Source organism: Sciurus vulgaris (assembly GCF_902686455.1).
Source record: "Sciurus vulgaris genome assembly, chromosome: 16".
NCBI lineage: Eukaryota > Metazoa > Chordata > Mammalia > Rodentia > Sciuridae > Sciurus > Sciurus vulgaris.
This window is the reverse complement of record NC_136477.1, coordinates 52,401,281-52,429,189: the sequence shown is the minus strand read 5'-3', so window position 1 is coordinate 52,429,189 and position 27,909 is coordinate 52,401,281. Positions and strand designations below refer to the sequence as shown.

The 27,909-nt window shown below is 50.3% G+C and overlaps 1 protein-coding gene across 1 annotated transcript; it reads right to left on the bottom strand.

The window, feature by feature from the left end:
* Positions 1 to 27,791, bottom strand: TKT (transketolase). The gene is made up of 14 exons (XM_079115727.1): positions 27,583 to 27,791; positions 16,624 to 16,741; positions 15,394 to 15,507; positions 14,381 to 14,478; positions 10,650 to 10,841; positions 8,036 to 8,154; positions 6,253 to 6,446; positions 5,358 to 5,522; positions 3,905 to 4,061; positions 3,628 to 3,758; positions 2,856 to 2,939; positions 2,658 to 2,751; positions 988 to 1,110; positions 1 to 290 (listed from the first exon to the last, which is right to left on the bottom strand). Exons 1-14 carry the CDS (start codon positions 27,687 to 27,689, stop codon positions 115 to 117), a joined length of 1,872 nt encoding a protein of 623 aa, XP_078971853.1. The 5' UTR covers positions 27,690 to 27,791; the 3' UTR covers positions 1 to 114.
* Positions 27,792 to 27,909: the final 118 nt, after the last annotated feature.

Below are 27,909 nucleotides of genomic sequence, written 5' to 3'. Positions count from 1 at the left end.
TCATTTTTCTCAAAACATATATTTACCTCTCCTTTCAGTACATTTTTTTTGAGCACCTTTGCCAGAATCTTTCAGGAATGTATAGAACCCCCCACCCTGCACTCCATACCCTCCCTAGGCCTTTGCGACAAGGCCCCTCACAGCTTGTGCAATGGCATCCTTGTCAATACCAAACATCTTTAGCAGCTCAGCTGGTTTCCCACTTCTTGGTACTCGGGCAACAGCCAGGCGGGTGACAGTGACTCCAGGCTCTCCCACTACTGCAGTGGACACTGCCTCGCCTATGCCACCTGGTGGGGGGGAAAAAAGGGGTGAATCAGATGATGGGTCCTCAGGGTGAGCAGAGGGTGGGCCTCAGCCCTTCACCAATCTGAGTTTATCCCCTAAGCCAAGGATAGCAGAGAAGGTTCTACTCCCCTCACGAGCGCAGACATCACTAATCAATCACAGCATGATTTTTTAATAAGCCCAAGAGTGGCCTCTGAATTGTTTATTTAACACCACCCTCCAGGTAGCCATTAGCAGTAGACTAACCTCAGCACTTATCCTGAGTCTAAGGCCTGGAGCCTCTCAGAGGAGGGGGTGTTGTGTACTTGGAGAGGTTGTTTTGTGAAGGACTCTTCATAAAAGACAAATTCAGCATTGCTTTCCCTGTTTCATTCTGTACAACAACCTTACCTTCTTTATCTGAGCCCCAGGAAGGCAGCTGTGCCCCAGAAAACCCAGAGCTGTCCCTCAGAGCAGCTGGGAGTCAGCCTTTTAATAGGCCTCAGGCTTGGTTTGGGAACCCAGCTACCTCACAGTTGCTGGCACAGTTCCATGAGTCCCTGCCACTCAGGAAGCTGGCAAGGATTCCAACCCACTGCTAAGAGTGGAAAAGGTGGATTGAGTCCCTGAAGAACTTCAAGGTCATGTCCAGCTCTTGGATGCTCTGGCTCCTGGCCCTTCCCCAGCCTCCTCTGGCCCATCTGATGCAGCCCCAGTTACCTTCGTAGTAGTGGTCCTCCACTGTGAGGATCCTGCCCTTGGTAGCTCGGGCACTGTCAAGGATGAGTTTTCTGTCCAAGGGCTTGATGGTGAAGGGGTCCAGCACCCGGATGTTGATTTTCTCTGTGAGGAAAGAAGACCCAGAGGCGTGGCTGAGGGAAGGACTAGGCACTATGGTTCTGCCCCACAGTGGGCCTTGACACCCTGGATGGGGACATCCTGGGGGCTGTCACATGGCTATGAGCTCAGCCCCTAGGCTTGTCTCTACCCTGGGAAGAACCAACCGTCCCCTTGTTCCCAAGTTCATGCTTACAAACCCTCTGGGGGATCTCAGCCAGCTGCGTGGTCTGGGGACTACCTCTGAACACAGGAGAATGTGTGGGCCCAAATGGCCTTCCTGGTACCTCCCATGATGTCTTTTTTTTTTTTTTTTTTTTTTTTTTGTACCAGGGATTGAACCCAGGGGTGCTTAACCCCACTGAGTCACATCCCCAGTCCTCTTTTTATATTTTATTCAGAGACAAGGTCTCACTGAGTTGCTTAGGGCCCTGCTAAGTTGCTAAGGCTGGTTTTGAACCCATGATCCTCTTACCTCACCCTCCTGAGCCACTGGGATTACAGGCATGTGCCACTGCACCCAGCCCCATGATGTCTTTGAAAATAAAAGGGGAACCAGGTGCAGTGGCACATGTCTGTAATCCTGGTGACTTGGGAGGCTAAGGCAGGATTGCAAGTCCAAGGCCAGCCTCAGCAACTTAGTGAGACCCTGTCTCAAAATAAAAAATAAAAAAGCACTGGTGGTATAGTTCAGTGTTAAAGCATCCCTGGGTTCAATCCTCAGTACCAAGAAGAAAAAAAGAAAAAGGAAAGAGAAAGGAAAATAAAGAAAGGGGAGCCACAGGGAAGGCACCAGGTATCTGATCTAAGGCAACGGTTTATGGGGTGAGGATGGGATGGGGGAAGGGAGGGCAGAGCTGAAGTCATAGTCAGGAGAGTTTCAAAGGGTCAGATGAGAACCCAGCAGAAGGACCTTCTTAGAAGGCACGTCCAAACCTGCTATGCCCTGCTGAAAGCCTGCCACCTGGACCCCTGCCCCATCTTCCTCCAGCCCCCCTCCAGCTCCTCTGAGCTCTGCACATGCCACTCCTGCTTGCACCTTGCTTGCTCCCCTTTTTGCTAATCAAGTCCTACTCATTCTAGGGCACCTTACTAAGGATGCCATGGCCACCCCGCTCCCCATGGAGCTCAGCATGGCTGAAACATGACATCTGTATTGTGATTCTACTGCAGGGGAGGCTCATGCCTCTCCCCCTAGAACATCACTAGCTAACATCTGCATGCTAACAATAATGGTAACACCAAGCCATACCCACTTAATCCTCAGGACAGTCCTATGAGGAAAGTACTAGCATCTCCATTTTACAGATGAGGCACAGCAATGGTGAGGAACTTCCTAGTCGTGATTTGCAGCCCAGTGGGCAGACTCCAGGGACCACTGCAACCCTGGGATTGAGGATCATGCTGGGCATGGACGGAGAAAGTGCTCGAAGGGTGGCTTTAATTAGTATCATTATCAATATTAGTAATTAGTATTATTATTTAATAGATGAGCTTCTCGCCCGTCAAGACCTGTTCTGCAATCGTGCTAGATCAGGTCCCTTTCTCCTCACCTTTCTTCAGCAGCTCAGCAGCAGCCAAGGCTTCATGCAGGGTCACCCCAGCTCCAATCACCGTCACATGGTCGTCCTTGCTCTTCAGGACCACCTGGGGGCGACATAGGGGGCTGGTGAGGCTCAGGGGCTGAGAGGTGGGAGTGGCAGCAAGGAGGGTTGGGCTCAAGGAGGGTTGGGGTCTCCTGGGGCATTGACCTTGGCTTGTCCAACTTGGAAATCCTCATTGTTGTTGTAGATGATGGCATTTTCCGGGCGGCTGGTCCGGATGAAGCAGATGCCCTGGGATCAGAACAGATAAAGTAAGGAATATAGGACGGAGCACCTCTGACCTCAGAGAGTGTTGAGAGAATGACCTTTCACATGTGCAAACCTGCCTGCTATCCCTACAGGGGTGCCTGTCGGCCTCTGCATCCTGGCTACCGTAGCAAGAAAAAGGGCCTTGAGCGCCCTCTGCAGCCAGCACCTCCCTAGACACTCCTAAGAGCCAGCCACAATGTTGCCAGCCCTGGTCTGGAAGCAACTTTCTACCAGGAGGACTGGCCTCTGGTAGGACTACTCCCCTAGAGTGCATTGGGGAGGCCCCCTGTCCTAAGGCAGAAGAACAGGAACCACTCAGCACCCCAGTACAGCAGGGCAGCTCTTGATCTTGACCATGGGACTCAGCTTATTCTTTTCCTGTCTTGCAGAATCCAACACAAGGAAGGCAAATGGGTGCTCACTGCCAAACTGGCAGAGGCTGCCAGGATCCCTCACTCCGGGAGAGTGTGGTGGTTGAATACCCCATGGGGCAGTAAGAGTGGTGTCTGTTATATTTTTCCTGCTCTACCTTAAGCTACATAACCACCAGGGGCCAGAAGCACTGCTCTGGGGCAGCAAGTAATCAGCTGTGTACCTCTGTGCTGGCCTCCTCTTCTGTCCTAGGGAAGAGCTAGCTGCCAGTATTAATAAGAATAGCCATGTGACCAACCTTTGTATTAGCTGCTAATTCCACTGCCTTCTCCGTTGCAACCCCATCACTTGGGTAAAAGACAGTTGATGTGGGGATGGACCGAAACATGGCCAGATCTTCCAGGGCCATCTGAGAGGGCCCATCTTCCCCTGGGATATGGGAAAGGGTAAGCTGAAGTAAGATTCCCCATCCATGGATTCCCCTACCCTGGAATCCTGGTCCAACTAATCCCTCCCATACCTCCAGGCCTAAAATCAAGGGAAGTTACAGGTGTAAGCATCTCAGCTAAACTCACCAATGGACACTCCACAGTGGGAGCCGCAGAGGTTGATGTTGCTCTCGGAGATGGCCGCCATGCGAATCTGGTCGAAGGCCCGTGTGAAGAAGGCCGCAAAAGTGCTGCAGAAGGGCACTGTCCTGTTGCGCGTGGCACAGCCCACTGCAATGCTCACCTGGGGGCAGGTAGGGCAGGTCAGCCCTGAAGAGGCAGACAGAGGGTAGCCAGGGAGTCCAGGACCCCTCTTGAGGCCACCTTTTGGGGAGTAGAGGATTCTGTAATCCTAGTATCTGTTAATTCCATGCAAGTGATTTCTGTACACCCATACCAAACTCTTTCCACTTACAATAATCATTTTGAAAGTTCTCTCAAGGTGATATTCCTCTGGAACTTTCTTTCCTAGCAATAAGCAAACCCCCTCGCCAAGAAGGCTAAAGCTCTTACACAAATCATTCCTCTTTCCCAGGCTTCTGAAGGTCAGTGCTCTCACCTCCCTGGCTGGCCCACAGGCCTCTGCAGAGGCCAGAGGCCAGTCCTCGCTGTTCCTCCTGCCTGCTGAGGCTCTAGGCCCCTCACCCCTCACCCAGAAGCATAGAGTGCAGTCGCCAGTTCCAAACCAGCCACTTCCCCTGGGGCTCTGAAACCTGCCAGCTGATACGAACACTCTTTCCCAGCTCTGGGAGCTACCCCAGCCCTGTATCCTGCCAGCACACACTGGACTCTCTGGAGGCCACACAGACAACTTTAGTTTCCTTTGGAGAGGTAAGTGGCTTCCAGAGAGAGGAAGTTCCCTGTCCCTAGGAGTCTGCAAGCCAGGCCAGGCTCCTGAGCCAGGAGGAGGGTGATTTTGAAAAACAGGACAGAACAGTGCTCCTTATTTCCCGATCTCAGTCCTTGACAAGGGGCTGCTTTGCACGTGTCTGCACCTCTCAGGGTGTAACAGGGGCTTGGCGCCCTCTGCTGTTGAGCTCATCACAGGCCATCTTCCTGGCTGTGCTGCCCTCTCCTAGAAGCCCCTTTACCCAGAGAGGTCCCTCTCACCACCACGCCTGGCCTACGCGTGCATGCCTGCATTTGCACTTTTTTTTTTTTTTTTTGTATTGGGCATTGAACCCAGGGACACTCAACCACTGAGCCCCATCCCCAGCCCAGTTTTGTATGTTATTTAGACACAGGGTCTTGCTGAGTTGCTCAGGGCCTTGCTAAGTTGCTGAGGCTGGTTTTGAAATTGCAATCCTCCTGCCTCAGTCTCCCGAGCTGCTGGGATGACAGGCATGCACCACGGCACCTGGCTGCATACCTCTTTAATAGGTATCACTACCCCAAACTGCAGCGAGTCGAAGGTCAATGTGGGATCCTACCTGTCCTTGGGCTGGTCTGCAACAGACACCTGGCACTAACCATATGGCCGCCCATGAGAGGAGCAGGGCTGCAGCCCTGCCCCTGCCCCCTCAGCCCCTGCGGCACCCACCATGTTCTGCTCAGCAATGTAGCACTCGATGAAGCGGTCCGGGTGCTCCTTTTTGAAGAACTCCGAGAAGGTAGAATTCTTGGTGTCCCCATCCAGGGCAATGATGCGGTCGCTCGCCTGGCCCAGCTTGGCCAGAGCCTGCCCATACGCCTTGCGGGTGGCTATCTGTGGGTCAGAGAGCAGGAAGATTCTTGTGCTGACTGGCCGGCTGAAGCCCTGCCTGCCTCTAGGGGCTTCCGAAGCTTTTAGGGGGAAGGATATAAATACGGAGAGAAAAAGGAAACCCAACAACACAAGTTCACCTGGAAATTTTGAACTCCTGTGAGGTGGCTGACAAGTAAGATGAAGTAGATGAAGTGTTCTTGGAGTTCCTGGAGCCCCTTGTTCCCAGCCCGTGATTGAGCCATAGGAGTAGCAATAAATGGCCAGACAGGCCCACTTCCCCATTCCATGTGACTCACTCCGCTTTTCATACAGAGGACTTGGGATTCAAAAAGTTCACTCAGGGGAGGGCCCTGGACCAGGAAAACCCGGTCTAACCTTTGCCAAGCTACGCAGAAGTCCTCAGCTCAGGAGTCCTCACTGGCTGGAGATACAAGGACTTGGGAGTACTGGGCTATGATCTCATTTCTACCCATAGCTTACTGTGTGACTGTGGCAAGCCTCTTGCCCTCTCTGTGCCTCTGCAGGTAAATAGAGCTGACTGTCCCCATGAGGGACACATGACAGGAGCATGAGGATATGTCAGGATGTCCTCCTCACCATAGATAATCCCTCTCCTCACTTTCCCAGTCCTCCAGAAGGTACATGTTGGTCTCAGTCTTTTTTGGGAAGACAGAGAACCAGAGCTGTCCCACACCCAGTCAGTCCAGAAAGGCAAGATCCATCTATGTACCTTGTCCCCAACTTTGTAGCTGGGTGGGGTGGGCATGCGGATGTTGGCGATGTCCACTGAGGGGGCATCCTCCTGAGGGGGAGTTGCCAGGATCTTCTTTTTGCTCTGGATCTGGTTGTAGATTTCCTGGATGATCTGATCAGCCATGTTTTTGGGGAGGGGCTTTCCATGCCATGACTCCTTATCTTCTACCCCTACAGGCACAACACAGGAGGACAGAGGGACAGGTAAGACAGAAGCCCCCGAGGGCCAGGAAGCTGCTCTAGGGGGCAGCAGGAAGCCTCCCTGGAGGAAAAGGAGAGGTGTCATCACAGACAAGCAGAGAGCAGCACAGGGCACCACGGGGGTCAGGAAAGGAGGGTCTTGGAGAACCCTCCTTTGGAGGACTCCTGTTCGCCCATTCAGTGAATACTGCCTGGCCCTCCAGGAGCTCAGCTGAGCAGGAAGGAGAGAGAATGTATGTGGCCCAGCATGCAGCCCATACCCTTTGCCATGGTGTCCCCTGACCCACCCCTCCCCCGCTTCCCCCACAAGCATGCATAGAGATGGTTCTGCTATGGAACTCACACTCAGCTGGTGGGCTAGGAAGGACCCTGGCCATGAGAAGGGGAAGCTGAAGGCCAAAACAGAGTGAGTTTTGCCAAGGTCATCCCATGCAGCTATAAGTAGCTGAGTGAGGTCTGCAAGCAGCCAGGTGTGCCCCACCCCTCAGAGCCTTGTGTGGGGACCAGCCAGGCTTAACAGCCCTCTCTTGAAGTCACTTCAGATGTTACCAGAGCCTGGGCAGGGCCGAGGGCAGTTCGATCTTTCCAGGCAGTACCTAGCAGCTCCACAGACTATCAGGAGCCCAGAAGCAGCTTTGAGGATTTCAGGTGCTACCTGGTTTTAACACCTGCGGGCTCAATGCCAGGCAGCAGCACTGAGGCCAGAGTCCTCGCCTGGATGTCCACACCCTCCTAGAGAGCTCCCAGGGCCACTGTACCATCTCTTAGAGTGTCCTATACACCTGTAATCCATGTAAGGCAGGTAAGGGGAGGTGTGGTCCTGGCTACCTAGGGGGTAACCAGGAGCATTTGGCAGAAATACCAACTCAGTGCCTAGAATCAGATTTCCTCTGTTCCTGACCACCCTTTTTTGTTGTTTAGTGGTGCTCCCCAGCACCAAACCCAGGGTCATGCACATGCTAAGTAATCATTCTACCACTGAGCTGCACCCCAGCAATTTTTATTTTCCTTTTTTTTTCGGGGGGTCTGGGAATTGAACTCAGGGGCACTTGACCACTGAGTCACATCCCCAGCCCTGTTTTGTATTTTATTTATAAACGGGATCTCACTGAGTTGCTTAGGGCCTCGCTAAGTTGCTGAGGCTGGCTTTGAATTCACGATCTTCCTGCCTCAGCCTCCTGAGCTGCTGGGATGACAGGTGTGCACCACAGCGACTGGCTATTTTATTTTTTTTTTTTATTTTTTTTTTGAGATAGGGTCTAAGTAAATTGTTGAGGCTGGCCTTGAACTTGTAATCCTCCTGCCTTAGCCTCCAGAGTAGTTAGGATTACAGATGTGTGTCACTGTAACCAGCTTTTTAAAAAAATCCATACATTGAAAATAATAATTATTATTTTTTTTTTCGTGGTTCTGGGGATCAAACCCAGGGCCTAGTGAGTGCTAGGCAAGATGTTCTACCACTGAGCTACCCCAGGCCTGGAACTGTATTTTTCAATGCCCACCATCAGTTAGCCATGGGGACCACGTGCAGATAAGCGTGCCCATGGGCTCCCACAGACCTGTGATCCCGCGGCCCTTGAAGGTCTTGGCAATGATGGCTGTGGGCTGGTGCTTGGCCTGGCCAAAGGCCTTGCAGAGTTCTTCCACGCTGTGTCCATCCACGATGATGGCGTGCCAACTGAGGACAGAGGTGGCAGAAGGTAAGGGACAGCCAGGTGCCAGAGTGCCCTGAAGAACCTCCAGGGAAAGGGGTGGCCTGCCTCCCACGGCTGGCCTGCACCCCACCCACAGCTGCAACTTGAGCTGGAAAGCTCCTGTTTCCGATTAGGGTTTTCTTTCTTTTCCTTCATTTTCTTCACATGATTTTACTTCCTTTTGTTTGCCTTTGAATAGATTTCCCTCCTCTTCCTAAGTAATTCAAAGCTTGGGTCATGTATTATCTCATTCCTGACCTGCTCATTTCCTACCAAGGGCTGTTCTGGGGACAGTGAACTGGGTTTCGAATCTGTCTACTAGATTCTCCCCACTCCCTTCCTTTATTTATTTGTTTATTTATATTCTTAAAGAAAAGGGTGTATTTGGTGAAATGGAAGTAACACTCCACAATGTGTGGAGCTGACAGCTTCTCAGAGAGGAAACAGCCTGCTACTAGATTTCTGATGCATTTGGGGGCCCAGATTTTATTTGGAGGACATATTTATCACTCCACAGATGCTGAACATTTAAAATGCTTAATCTTTGTTTTTTAAATTTTTTTAGATGTTGATAGATCTTTATTTTATTCATTTATTCATATGTGGTGCTGAGAATCATCGAACCCAGTGCCAGACACGTGTGAGGCAAGTGCTCCACCACTGAGCCACAACTCCAGCCCCTAAATGTTTAATCTTGCACCTTTTTTTTTGGGTACCAGGGGCGCTTAACCACTGGCCACATCCCAGACTTTAAAAAATATTTTATTTTAAGACAGGATCTCACTAAGCTGCTCAGGGCCTCACAAAGTTGCTGAGGCTGGCTTTGAACTTGTGGTTCTCCTGCCTCAGCCTCCTCGGCCGCTCGCTGGGATCAAAGGTGTGCACCATGACGCCGGGCTTGATCTTCCACTTTAAGCCATCTTTTCCCTTTCTTTTGTTGTACTGGGGATTTAACAGAGGGGTGATCTACCACTACCACTGAGCTTCATTCTCAGTCCTTTTTGTTTTGAGACAGGGTCTCAGTAAGTTGCTGAGGCCAGCCTCAAACTTGCAATCCTCCCAACTTCACCTCCCAAATCACTGTGATTGCAGTGTGCACCACTGTGCCTGGCTTCTTCATGTCAACTTTTCTGGGATTCTTTTGGGCCTGTTAATAATGATAGTGGTGAGTTCGTGCCGAGGGCTCACTCTGTGCAGGCACTGTTCTGAGCACTTTGCACATAAACCCATTCAAGCTCGTACCACCACGGGCCAGGTGCTGCCGTTACCCTCATTTCACAAACAAGTAAGCAGAGACACTGAAGGTGGAGTAACTTGCCCAAGGTCACAAAGCAAGTCCGTAATGGAGCCAGGACTTAAGTAATCTGGCTTCAAAGTCACAAGGTTATAGACACAGGCCCCAGGGAGCACTACCAGGGTTATTATACTCCAAATCCCAGACTGATGTGACCTTGGGGAGGCCCTGGAGGGACCTTGTAGCTCGGTTTCTGAATCCGTCAACGGAATCTTCCCTCCCTTCATCCTCTCCTTTTATAAGGTCAGTCATCAGAAAGGACAGACGTGAGTCTGTTAGCAGTTATTACAAGGCCAGCTCCATGTTCTTGTCAGTTTGGTGCAATCACAGGCAGGGACCTGAATACAAAGGGCACCCCTGGAGGCCTAACCTGAGGCCCTAAAAGCCCTACACGGCTCAACTGCCCACTCACTCCCTTCGCTTCACAGCCTCCTCACCAAGGAGAAGCCTGGGGGTCTGGGTCTTTTATTTTATTTTTTTTATTTTTTGCGGTACTGGGGATTGAACCCAGGGCCTTGTGCTTGTGAGGCAAGCACTCTACCAACTGAGCTACATCCCCAGCCCCTCTGGGTCTTTTAGATTCCAATTGCAGAGCAGTTTATATTTGGAGCTGGAGAGGCATCGAGGTGAAGCTCCCTCTGGCTACCCAGATGGACCTCCCTGCTTTGTAACACCTGACTCTTGAATTCATGGTCATTCAAGGCCCAAATGGGAAGTCTAGAAACCAACCCTCTGTCTGGTTTCACTAGGACAGGGAACCTGTTCCTCCTCCCTGGGTTGCTTAGGGCAGAGCACAGAAGGTGGCCACTGAACTGATGTACATTCCCTCTGTAGCCACATGTCCTTTAGCCTTACTGAGTGACCCCGACTCACACCTAGGACCCTTCTCCCATTTCACCCAAGAAAGTGAGGCTATATAAGCAGCTCTGAGAACTGTCACGCCACTTGACTCCACAAACAAAGAAATCTGTTTAAGACTGGGCCTCAGCCCACAAATCCACGGTGGTAACCTGAGTTGCTGAGTTCAAATGTCCAGAGGTTGGAATTGTAAGCCAAAAGATGCTAGAGAAGGGAGACCTTTAGGTAGGGCTTAACCTCTCAGCTTTAGCTCCTATCTCTGCAAATCTTCTATCCTAGACAACACTCCAGGCTGTGCTGACTCTCAGGCCACAGCCTCATACGTACCCAAAGGCCTCACAACGCTTCTGGTAGATGTCCACCTGGTGCTGCAGCGGGGCAGGGTCGCTCTGGCCCAGGCGGTTGATGTCAAGAATGGCGACAAGGTTGTCCAACTTGTAAATGCTGGCGAAGGCCATGGCCTCCCACACGGAGCCCTCAGACAGCTCCCCATCTCCCAGCATGCAATAGACTCGGTAGCTGTGGACAGAGGACAGGCAGGTGGGAGTCTGGTTCCTCTCCTCTGGGCCTGTCAGGTTCCCAGCCCCATCCACCCAAGAAGTCTGCTTGCTGGGTGAAGTACAGTCACACAAGGACATGCAGAACACATAGCAAGGGTGGAGCCATGGTGTCACCAGGTGCACGCCATGGAAGAATGGCTATGCGGGAAGCAGTCTGGAGACCCAGAGAGGTCTAGCTGCTTTAAGATGACAGAGGTGATGGGGATGCAGCTCAGTGGTAGAGTGTGTGCAAGGACCTGGGTTCAAATTCCAAAAAACAATTAAAAAAAAAAAAAAAAAAAGGATGATGGGGATTTGGCCAATAAGAACCAAAAGAGCTGGGCATGGTGGCACATGCCTATAATTCCAGTGCCTTGGGAGGCTGAGGCAGGAGGATCGCAAAGTTCAAATAGCGAGGCCTTGAGCAATTCAGCAAGATCCTGTCTCTAAATAAGATATAAAAGAGGGCTGGGGATGTGGCTCAGTGGTTAAGTGCCCCTGGGTTCAATCCCCAGTGCAAAACAAAACAAAACCAGAACAATGGGACTGTCAGAGCAAGAAGTAAATGAGGAAGAGTGGGTGAGTGGGTAAATGACCTGAATTGGGCAGGAGGGCTAGGCTATCCATGGCAATGGGTGTTGGAAATGTCTCATGGACCTGCTGAGTGAACCAGCAAGAAAGGGGAACCTTGGGAATCAGCTCTGCTCCTGCTAGGAGGAGCTGGGCTGGAGAGGCCATGATACAGGCCAGGAAGCACCTGTAGCTAGAGGCCTTGTGGAAGAATGAGCAAAGCCTAGGGCCCTTGAAGACAGCAGCAGCCTGGGGACCATGTGCTATGGAGTGGGCTCTCCCAAGACCCAAGTCCGGAGCTGGGCCTGGCTCTTCCTCCACCTCAGGAGCTTCTCCCTCAACATAGGCAAGCGTGCTCTTTTCAAGGCAGTGTGACATAGTAAGGAGCCCTGAACTCAGGATGAATACCCAGAAACTAGAGCTTTCTCAGATCCCAGGGGAGGGTGGAATGAAGGGGGTGAGGCTAACGGCAGGGACATCAGCTTAGGGACTCTAACCGCAGCCCTGAGATGTGACTGGGGTGATAGAGGGGTAGCAGCAAGAGGCAAAGAAAGATTAACTACCTCCCTTCAGAGAGTGGCCCATGGCGCTCAGCAGCAGGGTTGGTGACAGGCCCTGAGCTGAGTAACCCTCTCCAGGTAAGTTCAGTTGTCACTCCCACAACACGTGGACAAGGAAACAGGCTCAGAACAGTCAAGGGACTTGTCTGACGACCACACTGTGATAAGTAGCCGAGTCAGGATTCCCATCTGTCTGCAGCCTGTCTCCTCCTTGCTGCGTTAGGTACACACACTGGACAGGGGCAGCAGGGCTTGGGGATCTCCCTTACCCGCCCCAGGGAAAGAAGCTGGTGCCGGCTGGGATCAGAGGGACAGAACTGCACTCCCGCTGCTTCAGTGAAAGGCCACTGACCTGGCTGCAAGCTTAGCCGTCCAGGCCTCCAGTCTCCTCACTGTAGGGCAAAGGCAAAGAAAGCAGGGCGAGGCTGGGGCAGCCAGCCAGAGCGGTCGGCATGACTCCACTTCTGCAGTCTGCCAGGTTGGGCAGAGCTCCCTGCATTCTCCCTGTCTGGTGCTTCTCTCAGTCTCTCTCTGAGACTGAACCCAGGGATGCTCTACCACTGAGCTACAGCCTCAGCCCTTTTTTTATTCTGAAACAGGGTCTCACTAAGTTGCCCAGGCTGGCCTTGAACTTGTGATCCTCCTGCTTCAGCCTCCCAAGTAGCTAGAATTGACTATAGGTATGTACCAACGTACCAGGCAAAGTTTCAGTCTTAAAAAGCAGAATATATATATATATATATATATATACACACACACACACACATATATACAAGGATTGCTAGTTTCCAAGTTTTTTTTTTTTTAAACAATAACACGGAGGAAATCTAGCAATATATTGTTAGATTTAAATTGGGGAAGGGGGTTTAGAAAAAGGAAAATGTTCATTTCTCTACCTTTCAAATGAGATGGCAGGGAGGAACAGGGTCTGGAGCTGATCTGCTCTATCAGGATGTTACCTCTGGATGCCCGACCCAGGCTGATAATCTCTTGATGACCTGGCCCCTTTCCCCAGGTAGTCTGAGGGACTAGGCTTCAGCCAAACTTGGCCCCAAGCCACCCTGGCCTCTGGGAACCCAGCTAAACCCCTTCTCCCTACACTGGTTTGCTCCATTATGTTAGGGTCAGGAAATGATCCTTCATAGGGAATTATTTCAAGCAACTGTAGGGAATAATTAACTCACATGTTTGATTCTAGGCCAAATAAAATGCTCTTAAACATACATCCCATTCTTTGTGACTCTCTCTTTACTTCACGGTGAATCACTTCTGGGTGTAGCTAAGCAGCCCCAAAGCTCAGCCAGGACTGCAAAGAAAGACTGTGCTGCCAGGTGACCCTAGCCTGAGGGGGTCTGGGAGGGGTGAGAAGTCTCCTGGAGCCCCTGCCCCTGAGGAACAGCCTGCAAACAGCAGGTGCTTCCCACAATGTAGTGCAGGGCCAGGCTCCCTGTGACCACCTGCCCTTGGAGGGCCCACTAGCCTGCCAGCCCCACCATAGCCAGGCTACAGGGTGGAGGGCAGGAGGGCTGCTCCCTATCCACTCAACTCCCCATACTCATTTCCTGTGTTTCCCTGGGGCCCTTTACAAAGCAGCTGGGGGACTCTGAATGTGCACCCTGGGTATTTCCAACACTGACCAGGGGGCCTAGGCAGGAATCTTTCCTGGTTTCCTCATCCATAAAGAGAGGTCAACTACTCACACCACTCCCATCTCACATGGGGCTTATCAGGGTGAAACCTGATAAAGCACATGAGCACTAAGCACAGAACCCGGCTCCTAGGTAGTAAGGGAATGAAAAAGCCTTTCTGGCAAGATGTATGCTATGTCTGTGTTATGGTTTGGATGTGAGGTGTCCCCCGAAAACTCACATGTGAGATAAATGCAAGAAGGTTCAGAGGAGAAATGATCGGGTTGTAACACTCTTAACCCAGTCAATGTTTTAATCCCCTGATAGGGACTAAGGGAGTGGTAACTGAAGAGGTAGGGTGTAGCTGGAGGAGACTGGAATGGAGGCATGGAGAGTGGGGACTCCCTCAGCTTCCTGATTGTGTGAGCTGCTTCCCTCTGCCATGCTCTTCTGCCATGGTGTTCTGCCTCACCCTGAGCCCCGAGGAATGGAGCCGGCCTTCTATGGACTAAGACCTCTGAAACTGTATGCCCTCAAATAAACGGAGCAGCGAAAAAGCTGACTCAAACAGTGTGTACATACTTACGTGCTTATTTATTTGGTGTGATAAGGACTGAACTCAGGCCCTCAGTCAAGCTAGGCAAGCGCTCTACCACTGAGCTATATCCCTTCTTACTTTTTATTTCAAGATGGGGTTTTGCTGGTCCCCTGAAGATCCCTCTCAGAACAATTGAGGACAGGGTGGTGAGTAGGGGTGTTACCTGGCTTTGTCGAAGTATTTGCCTGTGTAGGCCATTCCACAAGCAGCGCCGAGGCCTTGGCCCAGGGAGCCAGTAGCCACATCAGTGAAAGCTTGTTTCTGTCATAACAGAGCCACAGTTACTCAGGGAGACCAGAGAGCAGCACGTTTTCAACTAACCCTCCAGGACCCCAGTCTCCAGCCATCCGAGCCAGGGCAGCCACACCCCCATCCAGAGCTGTGAGCTCCTCTCCAGCAGGAAGCCCTTCCCCATGATGTGACTTCTTATACTCATACCAAAGTAACTGGGTGTGGGTTCAATTCCTAGTCCTGTCCTCTAATGAGCTGTGTGACCTCAGGCTGGGGACTAACCTTCTCTGAGCCTCAGTTGTCTCAGCTATTAACAGAGTTCACCTTAGAAAGCAGCTGGGATATTTGTGGCAAAATAGATAGAACCGTTTGGCGTGAGTGAGTTCCCAGGCCATGGTAACAGTTCCTGTGATAACTGGCAAACTTCAGTATTTGTAGGGATACCAGTTGGCACACTGGGGAGTAATCTGGGTTCCTTCCCTGGGGTGTTACTAGTATCCTGCTGCTACCTCCTTACTGACTCACTGGTGAACCTCTCTTCCCAAGCTGTTATCTATCTGGTCTGCAGTTGGGAAGTGGGCGGGTAGTGGGGAAGAGAAGCTTGGAGAAGGGCCCTCCTTGAAGCTGACCCATAACATTGCTGGCTGGGGCCTTAAAAGGACTTGCCCAAGTTATACTTCACATACGTATATATCAAAATACATCCTACTGTCATGTACAACTAAAAAAGAACAAATTAAAAAAAAAAAAAAAAAGATTTGCCCTTTTGCACAGCATGGGGTGAATACAACGTGCCCACAAAGTCCACATCTTTCCTTCCTCATCTCATCCCTATCCTTTGCCTAATACCTTCAGTGTCTCAGTGGGCCCCTGCCCTGCAACCTTGTGCCTAGGAAAGGGGATGTGGAGGCAGAGACCTGGGACACTCCTGGCAGGTGCACTTACCGGGACAGGATGCCCATCCAAGTCAGAGCTGATCTTCCTCAGGTTCAGCAGTTCCGCCTCGGGCAGGAAACCGGCTTCAGCCCAGACTGCATACAGGATGGGAGCTGCATGGCCCTGCCAGAAGAGGGACAGCAGAGGAGGGTCAGATGGAGAGCTGGTACATGGGGCTATTCCCACTGCACATGAACCCAGGGCCTGGCTGAGCCGGCCGGCCAGGGTATCTGTTTCAGGGGAGGAAGCGAGTGAAGGCCACTTTTCCCCTTTCATCCCTCTCCAGCCTCTTGGTTTCCAGCCCAAAGTTCCCACAGCCAGCCAAGGCCGGGCAGGCATTAAGACAGGTGCAGGGGGGCACAGCTGTGCAGCTGGATGAGGCCAAAACTCCAGTAGGCAGCCGGCTGCCCTAATCCCTGGTTTCTGGCATGTAACAGACTTGGACAGACTTCTAAGCCCTAAAGCCTGCCCTGAGAGGCCACAGGCTGCTGAGCCAGGCCTGAGGACGGGTGGATTTTGAGCAATTGTGGCATGGTTCATGGCTATGACCCTCACCCAGAAGAGGCAAGGTAGGGTGCCCCATTCAAAACCCTGCTACTGTACAGTACCACTTCTACGGGGGAGCAAGTAGGGCCTTCAGAGAGCTGGCACACGCAGAAAGACTCAGGCAGAAAGTCACCAAATAACCCCAAACCTGGATTCGAGTCCTGCCTGTTACTCCCAGATTGAGGACACCCAGCAGAACACTGTTACTATTGTTTCCCACAAGGTTCCTTTGAGTTAGAGCCTTGTTAATGTTCCTGGGTCTCCTGGAAGAGTAACCTGTTAATTCAGTCACATATTCCTTAGCTCAGGAAGTTTATCAGCTGGGTCAACACAGAGCAAGACATTGAGAGAGGGACTTGGACTGGGCTTAGAATGGGCGGCAGGTAACTCTGCAGAGAACAGGCACCATTCCAGGGCCCTCATGACATAGCTCCAGGTGGGGGTGGCTGGCAAAGGGCAGTTTGACTCTTTTTTTTTTGGGGTACTGGGGATAAACCCCAGGGGTGCTTAACCACTGAGTCATATTCCCAGCTCTTTTTAAAATATTTTATTTAGAGACAGGGTCTCGCTGAGTTGCTTAAGGCTCGCTAAGTTGCTGAGGCTGACTTTAAACGTGCAATCCTCCTGCCTCCGCCTCCCAAGTCACTGGGATTACCGGCATGCGCCACTGTGCCTAGCCAGCTGGACTCTTACCTTAGAAAGCACAAAGCGATCGTTGTGAGGGTTCCGGGGGTCCTGGGCCTTGTAGCGCATGGTATGGAAGAAGAGGACAGCCATTATCTCAGCAGCACTGCAACATGACGTGGGGTGGCTGTGGCCCAAAAGAGAAGACAGACATGTACATCATGGCCCCAGCCCCCTGATCCATAGCACTGACCAAGCATGTACACAGGGACCTGGGGATGCCTATCCCAAGGAGAGTCACATAGGTTTCACTTATCAGACAGCCACATGCTCCCATTGCCTGGAAGGGTGGCACAGGATGCAAGCCTGCCACCGCTGGTTGCTTGGGAGTGGGGCCAGCCAGTTGGATGCCAGGTATGGCCATCCTTTCCCAAGGGCCAGGCCCTCAGTCATGGCACCTGAAAAATTCTGAGGCTGGACTCACATCAGAAGGAAGAAGGGGCCCAAGAGAGATCAAGTAGAACAGACCTGTGACCCAAAGCCAGCACAGTACTTGAGGGGACAGGACAGGGGCTGGTAGCAGCTAGCATTAGGTAGGGTCAGTTCCCTCCCCTTGGCTCCCAGGAATCCAAGACTCAGCTAAGGAGTGACAGCACCTCTATTACTTATCAAAGAGCCACGTCCCGATGGGACTACCAGGTTCTGCCCACTTGTGAGGGGAACCCTGATCTGCTCGGGGTACTGGTTCCCTGGGGCCACAGGGCAGGGGTTAGGAAGGCTCACCAAGTTACCACAAACCGCTGGCAGCCTCAACACACGTTTGGGAGCCTGAGAAATCAGGCTTTGGGCTTTCCAATTGCATCGCTGGGCTTCTTGGCAGCTTTTTAAATGGGCATTTTTGAGAACTGGCATAACATTTGCAACTATATTTTCATGCAGGATTTTAAAAGCAAAACACACAATTTCATCTCCTGCAAAGGCTACATTCTTAATAAGTAATAACCCCTTCTGCCTGTGGACAAGAACTGAGGTGGAACCATCAAAAGCAAGAATCCACCCTGGCCCCCCTTTCTTTAGACTCTTGTTTTAAGAATTGAGAGGCTCCTGAACTAAGGAATTAACACTAGAAAGTACAAGAAGGATTATAAGCCTAGAGATGAGACTTGTTCAGGTCTCGGGGGCCCACTTGATGGAGCAGGCTGGGGTTCCTGCTGGGATATGCTGCAATTCCTGGCCACCCCTGGAGCCCTCTGGTCCAGTTCTCTTACGAGGTCAGACTCAGGGCACGTGTCTCCTGGCCTCCCGCACATGCAGCTCAGCCAAGCCTCTGATGCTGCTCTCTGGGGCTCTTCACAACTAAAACATGCCTAATGCCAAACACAAGAGCACATGCAACATCTGGGGCTCACCTCAGCCTCCCTCCTCCCCTGCAGTGGGCCCCCACCAGGTTAGGGGTGAGTCACTCCCAGCACAGACACGTTAGTAGAGGAATCCGGAGAACTATCCATGCTGGTTTAGTACCCACATCTTGGCACACAGTCAGTCATCTTATACTTAACCATGTCTATGAACTCCTGGTCAGGGGGGGAAAGACACTACCTGAAAGAGGGAGGTGAGGGTATGTAAATAAGGAACCCTTTTCTGCCCAGCAGGGACCCTAATCCCTTGCTCCCAGTGCCAGCTTCAGCTGGAAGACTCACTGCCCAGTCAACACAGGCTCTGGCAGCCCTCCCACCCACTTCCCACCTCCATCCCAAAGAGCCCTGCTGGAAAAGCCAAGGCCCCCTTATGATGAAGCCAGTGAGGAAGGACCAAAGAAGGAAGGAAGCCAGGAGCAGGGGCTCCACCCACCTGTCCTCTTCTTGACCCCCGGGTGACATTCCACATGGCTCCAAGGAGAACTGGCAGAACACAAGCACTTTTGGCATGTGGTGGAGGAATGCCCAGGCCCAGACAGAGGGAATGTGGAAGGAGGAAGTTGGGATTATGGTTTGGCTCTTAAATGTTCCCCAAAGGCTCACATGTTGAAGGCTTGGCCCCCAGATGACGGCACTACTGGGAGGAGGTAGAAACTCTCAGAAGTGGAGCCTATAGAGTTGGAGGAAGTAGGTCACGGGGAATATGCCTGAAAGGGGATACTGGAACCTTGGCTTTTTCCCTTCCTCATTCCTCCCACCCTGTTTCCTGGCTGCCATGATATTCTGCCTTGACACAGGTTCAAAATGATGGGGGCAAGGGACCATGAACTGAAACCTCTGAAACTATATCAAAATAAACCTTCCATCTTTTAAATCGTTCATCTCGTATTCTGTCACAGTGACAGAAAACTAACCAACGCGTGTAGCTGCCCACGAACAGATACTGTTAAGGAAAGCAGAATGTGCAGTCGATTTTAAACCCTCTTTGCTAAGGCCCGAGGGGCAAGCTACAAGATTTCAAGTTCCCTCCAAACCCACATCCAGTCAATCACTGGGAGTCTTTGTATCCACCAAGTAAACACATGCAGAAGAAAAGATCCCTAGAAGAAGCATCCTCTCTCCTCCTCCTCAGAGTTTTCAAGGTTCTCCCTCTGCAAAGTATCATGGGTAAGGGATATGGTCTGTGTCACTTGAGTTGCATGACTTGCTCATGTCACCTCCCCAGGCCTCAGTTTCTTCACTTGCAAATGTGGATGCTGTGAAGGGGTGCCTAGGAGACAAAGTGAGAGAATATGTGCAAAGTGCCCAGGTCACCACTAGCTACCATCATGGCCTAGGGGACCAGGTTCGAACCTCCAGGTCCTCATCTGTAGACTGAGAGCATGATCTACCCCCAGCCACCAGAGGCAAGAAGGAAGGAAAAAGTCAAAAGCTGAGATAGGGTTCTGTAAACTGTGAAACGCTGAATATACATGAGATGTGGCTACTTTTAAACTCCAACTACTAAAGGGCCTTTAAAGGCCCAAAGCATAGGAATCAGAGGCCTCAGAGATGAAGCTTTCCTTGCAGCTTCAGCCTGCCTGGACCAGACAACTGCAGGTAGAAGTCTCACCTCTTGGGGCCGTGTGTGTTGCACCTGAGGACACAGACGGGCTAGAACTAGTGAGATGGAGGGGCTACAGGGTCTTACCCTACTATCCATCTTTCTGTGCTATATGGGGACTACCAGCAGACTTGCCTGTTCAAAAGTCCTGTTTGGGGCCAGGCGCGGTAGCACATGCCTGTAATCCCAGTGGCTTCAGAGGTTGAGGCAGGAGGATCAAGAGTTCAAAACCAGCCTCAGCAAAAGTGAGGTGCTAAGCAACTCAGTGAGACCCTGTCTCTAAATAAAATACAAAATGGGGCTGGGGATGTGGCTCAGTGGTTGAGTGCTGCTGAGCTCATTCCTCAGTACCCAAAAACAGAAAAACTCTGTCTTGGCCTTAGGTGTATTTCCAATCTCAATTAGTTTAATCTCTAACAGGGATTTGGACAGTTTAGAGCCAGACCCAAAAGAAGTTTCTCAAAGACCCTCCCTCCTGTCTGCCCTCCTTCAGAACACATTCTTCCACAGAAGTCTCTCTTATCCTTTGGCATTCAGTTTTCCCTGAAGGAAAAAGCCAGAGAAGACCCCTCCCACTCTGGCTGGGCTCCTTCAAGAAATAGGGATGCCAGCCTCCATTCCCAAAATGGCCCCTCCTTGTACACAGGCTGGGCCTGAATTCCAAGAGGTCACAGGGCTTCTCAATGAATGAGCTAAACACCTATTAAGGCCTCACCAAGGCAACCCCCAATACTTTACAAATACAAAAGAAGAGAAAAACAAACAAAAAACTATTATAGAAAAGAAATAAGCATCCAAAGAAGAAAGTAAGAAGAGTTGAAAACCAATAACGAAGATCAATTTTAGGGGTTGGGGATTTAGCTCAGCAGCAGAGCACTTGCCTAGCACACACAAGGCCCCGAGTTTGGTCCTCGGCCCTGGGAAAAAAAAAAAAAAAAAAAAATACCAGGCCTGGCAGTGCATGCCTGTACTCCCAGGAGCTTGGGAGGCTGATGCAGGAGGATCATGAATTCAAAGCCAGCTTCAGCAACTCAGTGAGGCCCTGTCTCAAATTAAAATATTAAAAAAGGGGGTGGGGATATGGCTCAGTGGTTAAGCACCCCTGGGTTCAATTCCTGGTACCCCCTCCCCCCAAAAAAGTAAGCTCAAAAGCAGTAGAAAAAAGATGATAAAAAGCAGAAATTCATGAAATAGGAAGTAAATATTCAATTTAAAAAATCAGAGCCAAGAGCTAGATTAATTTTTTTTTTTTCTTTTAAGCAGTTCTAAGACTGAAAATTTAGCAAACTTCTGACAGAGCAGAATCAAGAAAACAAGAGGCCAGGCTTGGAGGTACACACCCGTAATCCAAGCTACTTGGAGGCTGAGTCGGGAAGATCACAAGTTCAAGGCAAGCCTGGGCAACCTAGGAATGCCTGCCTCAAAGAAAAAAATAAAAAGGGCTGGAGATGTAGCTCAGTGGTACAGCGCCCTTGGGTTCAATGCCCAGTACTGAAAAGAAAGAAAGATAGGTAGTCAGTCAGGGCATGAACATAGATGACAAAGTACTCTGAACTACCTAATGGAAATAAATTTGAAAATAGGAAGATTCCTAGGGAGAAAAACTACTCAAACTGTTTCAAGAAGAAATAGAAAACCTGAATAATATTTTAACCATTAAACTACATAAAAAAAATGTGCTGAAGATGCACATTCCCTAAGACCCAGCAACTCCACTTGTAGAAACATAACAGAAAAATACATGCACTGTGTGTTCTCTGAGAAATAAACGGGTGTCCCCACACTGATGGCAGTGGCGTGACATGGAACCACCAACATGTTCACCAACAGAATACATTAACTGCAAAATATTCCTATATAAGGGAATATCATGAAACTGTAAAAATGAATGATCTCCACTTCAGACCCAACATTTATCTCAATCAACAAAATGTGTGAAAAAAGTACAGACCTGCAGAGATGACAAAGACCATACTATTCATAAACATACATAAATGTTATGTGCTTAAAGAAAAATGTTATATGTTTAAAGAAAACAATGGAATTAAAATGAAAATTTCAGGGTGTTCTTTCTGAAGGGAGGGGACATGGGAACACAAAGGAAGTTTGAAAGTACTACAAGTCCTAGTTCCTGGGCTGGGATGTGGCTTAGTAGTAGAGCACTTGCCTAGTATGTGTAAGGCCCTGGGTTTGATTCCCAGCACTGCCAAAAAAAGTCCTAGTTCTTTAGCCTGTGGTAGTTACATGCAGATTCACTGTTTATAACATATATATATATATATATATATATATATATATATATATATCTTTTTAAATATCTGGGAAGGAATAGGGGATGCCAGGATCCTATAGAGTTAGCTCCTACCTTAAATGAACAACCGACTCCAGACCTCAGATTGTTTCTTCAGATATCTGCCTTATGTCACTGCCTCCCAGAAACCCTCCCTGACCACAAATCTAAAAGCTATCTAATATCTAGATATCTTTTCAGGCCTGGTGGCACACACCTGTAATTACAGTGACTAAGGAGGCTGAGGCAGGAGGATCTCAAATTCAAGGCCGGCCTTACCAACCTAGGGAGATCGTGTCTCCAAATAAAAAATAAAAATGGTTGGGGGCCTAGCTCAGTGGTAAAGCCACCAGGTTCATTCCTCAGTATCACAAGAACAAAATTTTTAAAAATTAATGAAAGCCCCCTTCTTCCTCTCACTCACACTCATTACCATCTGGCACAATATGCTTGCTTATGGCTGGCCATCCTCCCGAACACAAGTTCTATGAGGACAGGGACTTCGAGTCCTTTTGCTATTGTGTCTCCAAGCACCTTCCACAAACTGAGTGCATAAGTGAACAATGACGGGTCCTGACTCTGGCCTTGGGGCTATGACCTCTGGGAGCCTCAGTTTTCTTTCTGTAAAATGGAGGCACTGGAACATGACTGAATGAGGTAGTATTTTTATAAAGAACACAGTTAATGCCAGCTGTGGAGGTGCATGCCGTTAATCCCAGCTACTCAGCGGGTTGAGGCAGAAGGATTCCAAGTTCAAAGCCAGCCTCAGACACTTAGCGAGTTCCTAGGTAATTTTAGTGAGACCCTGTCTCAAAAAAAATAAAATAAAAAGTGACTTGCCCAAGGACTTGGTGCCTGCCGGGAATAAGATAGGACAAAAGCAAAATGCTAAGTAAGAGAAACTGGTGAATGGATAAGCAAAGTGTGAAATACACATACAATGGAATATTTGGCCACAAAAGGTAAAAAAGTACTAATTCATGGACAACTTCCAAAAATTATGCAGAGTGAAAGAAGCCAGATTGCAAAAATCTCTATGTGATTCTATTTCTGAGCAATGTCCAGAAGAGAGAAAAATAGACTGGTGGTTGCCTGGGATTGGGTCGGGGAAGGGGAGAGGCAGGAAGGATCTTTGGGGGCAATGAAATGTACTAAAATTGGATGTGGTAAAGTCACAAAAATTTATCATAAGTCACTGTAAGTTTATTTGAAATCTCAGAACTGTACACTTTCAATATTATCATATCTAAATTGTACCTTAATAAAGCTGCTAATGACTTGTTTTTAAAAGAAGGAAAAAAGGGTGCTCAGAACCCAGGGGAGGAAGTTCTCAGGTGTCTGCACTTCCCTGACCAGTTGTGCAGCCCTCAGAGATCACATTCAGCCCACGAACACAAGGCACTTCTGAGCAAGATGCCCCCAGTGTGAGCCCTGGTCAGATAGAGCCACCTGCCAGGAGCAGTATCTCAGCTCCCAGCAAGCTTGCTTCATGCAGGGACAGCAGAGTGTGCCTAAGGCCCTGCCTCTGCAGACTGACCTCAGAAAGTGCTCTGGTCATCTGGCACAGATAACTGTAGCCTATGGCAACAAGAAAGTTCCTGATTTTGTGGGACCAGGTTCTGTTGAAACAGGCCAAGTCCAAGGGCCACAGTTAAGAGTTCACAGGCAGCCACCAGGCTGTTTCAGCCAGACCATAACCAGGGGGCTGCACCTTGTTCCCAGCTTCAAGAAACATTGACCATTAGCCCTGCTGAGTTCAGAGGTCACTGGAGCAGGGAACCCAGTCATTCTAGGGTATTTGGGTGTCTTCACACTGAGTTGAGTAATGTTGCTGCTACTGCTGGGGCAATTTCAATGATTTTGTTCTTGCCTCAGCCAATGCCAGGCTGAAGGAGGACCCAAGGCAGTCTGAATAGAGAAGTGAACCTAGACAACCCTTTGTGCCCAGAGAGGCTGAACCCACATGAGGCCAGAGTTCTGAGCGGAACTCTGAGCACTCAGCTAACACACACCCAAATGCCAGAGCCGGGTAGCAGGAATATAATCCTGGCCACTTCAAGGTCACATGACCACCAAGATGCAAAAAAATTATTAAGAGCAGGTGGTAGGATCCCAGGGCCTGTTCACTCAGCTGCCCCAGCCCTGTTCCTAAGGAACTAAGTTTGAAAACCACCTGCTATGGTTTAGATGCTATTTGTCCCTCAAAGGTTCACATGTTAGAGGCTTGGTCCCAGAATGGCAGTGGAGAAGTGGTGTGGAAGCTTTAAGAGGTGGAGCCTAGGCGGAGGTCCCTAGGTAAATTGGGGGCATGCATTAGAAGGGGACCATTTGCTCTCTGGGCTTCCTATTTCAAGATGTGATCTCTCACTGGATGCAGGTAGCACAACCCTGTGATCCCAGTGATTTGGGAGACTGAGGCAGAAGGATTGTTTCAAAGTCAGCCTGGGCAACATAGTGAGATCATGCCTTAAAAAAAAAAAAAGAAGAAGAAGAAGACTGGGGATGTAGCTCAATTGCCTCTGTGTTTAATTCCCAGTAGAAAAAACAAAAAACAAAAAAACATGCTATCTTTTCCTATCACTGCCCTTCACCATGAGGTAGGGGGCCCTTGCTAGAACCTGAAGCATGCTGTTTGGACTCTCAGCATCTACAACTGAAAATTTCAGCTAAATAAACCTCTTTTCTTTATAAAGTTAGCTTGCTTCAGGAAGTTTGATTAATGTACCACCTACCTATGAAACTTTCCATTAAAGATGGTGGAACCGAGGCTCTGGGATGGGAAGGGCCTTCTGACAAGGGCAAAGTTGCTTGGAACAGAGCCAGGTTAGATTCCTCTTTTCCTGGTGCCCACCAGCTAGCCTGGTCATTTGTTACTCTCCCCAAAGCTGGGGTCAGAAGTGCTGCCTCCTTCCAATTAGCTAGAATTAAAAGAGAGTGCCACCATGCCTGGCTTGGGGTTTCCTTTTCTAAAAGCTTGCAGAGAGAGATGACTCCAGAGATGGCCACTAGCCACTGTGAGCACTGCCTCAACAAAAAGTCCTCTGTGAAGGCTCGGTCCCTTCACCTCCAAGCCTGCTCCCAACACAGAAGCTAGTGTCCTCACTTCTTGGGGTGTGGCGAGGTCCTCAGCACATGGGCTTGGCGATGGCACAGGAATGGGAAAACTCGGGAAATCAGGACTCCCCAAAACAAGAGATGGGGTCCTCAGTAACAGAACATCTGAATCCAGCCTCACTGGGTAACCAGCAAAGATTGGACCAAAGTCCTGTTCTACTTACAAGTTCCCCCAGAAAAAAGGGAACACCCTGAGAGAGTGGTTACTTAAGCTGAGACTGTAGCCCAGACTGGGCCAGGACCTCAGAACTGAACCTTTACTTGATGGAACTCACCCACTGCAGTGAGGAAACGGTGGGGCGCAAAATAAGCACTGGGAAACCAGAACACTGTCCATGTCTCAAGACTTCCTTGAATATTTTTGAACACTCCCCACCCCCTCTGCACACACCTTTCAAAATCTCTCTTGTGACAGGGGTTGCATAGCAATGTTACTTCCTTCTGAAAAATAAGCTTTCTCTAAGTATTCCTTTCTTTTTTTGGTTCTGGAGATTGAGCTACAGGGCAGGGTCTCCCTAAAGTGCTTAGGGTCTCACTAAATTGATGGGGCTGACCTCACACTTGTGATCCTCCTGCCTCAGCCTCCCTAGATGCCAAAGTCTGTCTTTCTTGCATCTTTTACTACATACACACAGCAATCACAGGTTAGATTTTTTTTTTTAAGGGATACTTTTTCAGTTCAGTTGAGTTCCTCCTGAAGGCTACAATGTAAACATGAGTAAATTCTTAGTAGCCACATAAAGTATCTTTTTTCCAGTGGAAACTATCTGACAAGGACAAAATCCCACTGACAACTCTGCTTTGGGAGCCCCCTACCGTTCTACTACTTCATTTCTCTCCAAATACTTTTCAAACTAATATTGTCACGACTGCACCTGACTTCCCCCTTTATGTTTTCCCTCCATTCTCCAGATTGTTGCTGCCCACAGGCCCAAAAGGACTTCCTATGATGTGAGCTCCACATCAGATGGTACTCAGCAGCCACCAGACAGGCAGGTCACTTAGCACACTAGCCTCAGTGTCCTAGTCTATAAAATGTGAACATATTACAATCTATCTGAGTTTTTCTCAGAATGCAATAAAGAATGTTAGACATCCTAGGTTGGCATGTCTGATCTAGTCGTATAAGATGCTCATATGTGCAACACAAGTTAGTTGATCACCAGTGTCTCCCCAGCTAGACCTCATACCTTATGACATGGCCAAGGGAAGCAGATTCAGTACTACAAAACAAGTGATAAAAGGTATGCAAACACACCATGCACTGGAAAGTGCTGGGTGGCACTAAAAGTAAGCAGGATCCCTGCCTGCACAGAAGATACCCTAATATAAGGGCAGAACTGATATAAACCTAGGAGAGATAACAGGTCCAAAGTATGCGTAGGAATGGGGAGAAGGGAAATGGTTTGCAAGAGTTCCAGATCTTCTGAGAAGGTACAAATGATGAGCACATACCCATTCTGAAAGTAAGAAGACTTTTTTTTTTTTGGAGGGGAATGGTACTGGGGATTGAACCCAGGGTTTCATGCATACTAGGTAAGCACTCTACCACTGAGCTACATCCCCAGTTCAAGACATCTACTTAGTAATATATCCTATATGAAACTGACCAGAAATCCAAATCTGTTTGTTCTAAACACAGGTTTGGCTGGAAGATCCTTAGAAATCACTCCCTACCCAGTCCCCCAAATCATTTCATTACCCAGCACCGTGTTATTTCAGTAGTCTTACATCTGGCCCCAAGAGGAGCACCAGAATCCTGAAATCACCCAGTGTGGGGGCATTAGTATCCCAGGACTTCATTCCCCCTGCCGGGGCCCTGGAACTCATTCATTTAGTCTTCCAAATGCTCCCCTTTCCAATGAGGCCAGGGTTCTGCGACCTACGACCACGTGCCATCTCACCGCCCTCACCATAGCCTTCCCAGAAGTCCCTGAACCAATCGTGGGTGACAGGAACGTGAGGCAATGACAAGGAGGGTGGGGAAAGTGTAGTTTGAGGTGATGAGAAGGACGGGACGAGAGTCTCCTGCAAGATGGGGGGTTAAAACCGCAGTTCCCGAATTGTACTGCTTGGACTCAAATCCCAGCTCTCCCTGAGTGCGACAGTGGACAACTTGGACCTTCAGTCTCTCCATCCGCAAGGCAGGATGTTACCAGAGGCGCCCATTCGTTTGTGGACGGGTTAAGAAGACCGCGCGAGCGGCGGCAAAGGACGGAGAGAGCAACAATGGTGGCCTTGCCGGTGTGGCCGCAGTGGGAGGCCTCGCCAATCAGTCGTCCCCACCCCGCGCCACCGTGCAGCGAGGGAAAAGGAGTTTAAGGTTGCACACCCGGCCTGCGGCGCTTCAGGGACCAAGGCCCACGCGGCCGAGTAGGATAGCCCGGCCGCAAGTGCGCGGAGCAGCGGAAGGTGCCGGCGACCAGAGGCCAGCGAGGCGCACGCCTCCACCATCCGACCGCGCCCCCGCCGGCTCCCTCGAGGTGGCAGAGTGCAGCGCGACACGGAGCCAGCGAGGCCGCGGGAACAGCTCCCCCGCCCTGCCTGAGCCCCGCCGCACCGGGCGCCCCTCCCCGGGCCCGCGCCCAGCGCTCTGCGCTCACCCGGAGCCCGCCGCCGTGGTGGCCTGGATGGAACTGATGCGCAGGCGGTTGGCTGTGTCCTTCAGGGCCTGCAGCTTCTGCTGGTCAGGTTTGTGGTAACCTTCCATGGCGTGGCCGGGAGAGGGAGCCGAGGATAGAGACAGAGAGCCCCTAAGGCAGCAATGACTGGCGGCGGCCGAGGCCCGGCGCCGAGCGAGGGCGCGTTAAGACTCCCCAGGACCCGCCCATGGGGCGGGGCGGAGCGCGGATCACCCCAGGCGGACGAGCGACGCCGGCCCCGCCCCCGGCCCTCCCCCACCCTTGCTGGGCACCTACGGGCCTGCAGGG

What these genes read in the sequence shown, in the direction of transcription:
- TKT (XM_079115727.1), bottom strand. Translation starts at nt 27,689, where the DNA reads ATGGAAGGTTACCACAAACCTGACCAGCAGAAGCTGCAGGCCCTGAAG. An exon ending in ACATTGCTGAGCAGAACATG is followed by an intron (nt 4,062 to 5,357) that starts GTGGGTGCCGCA and finishes ACCTGCCCCCAG; the next exon opens with GTGAGCATTGCAGTGGGCTG. An exon ending in AATTAGCAGCTAATACAAAG is followed by an intron (nt 2,940 to 3,627) that starts GTTGGTCACATG and finishes TTCTGATCCCAG; the next exon opens with GGCATCTGCTTCATCCGGAC.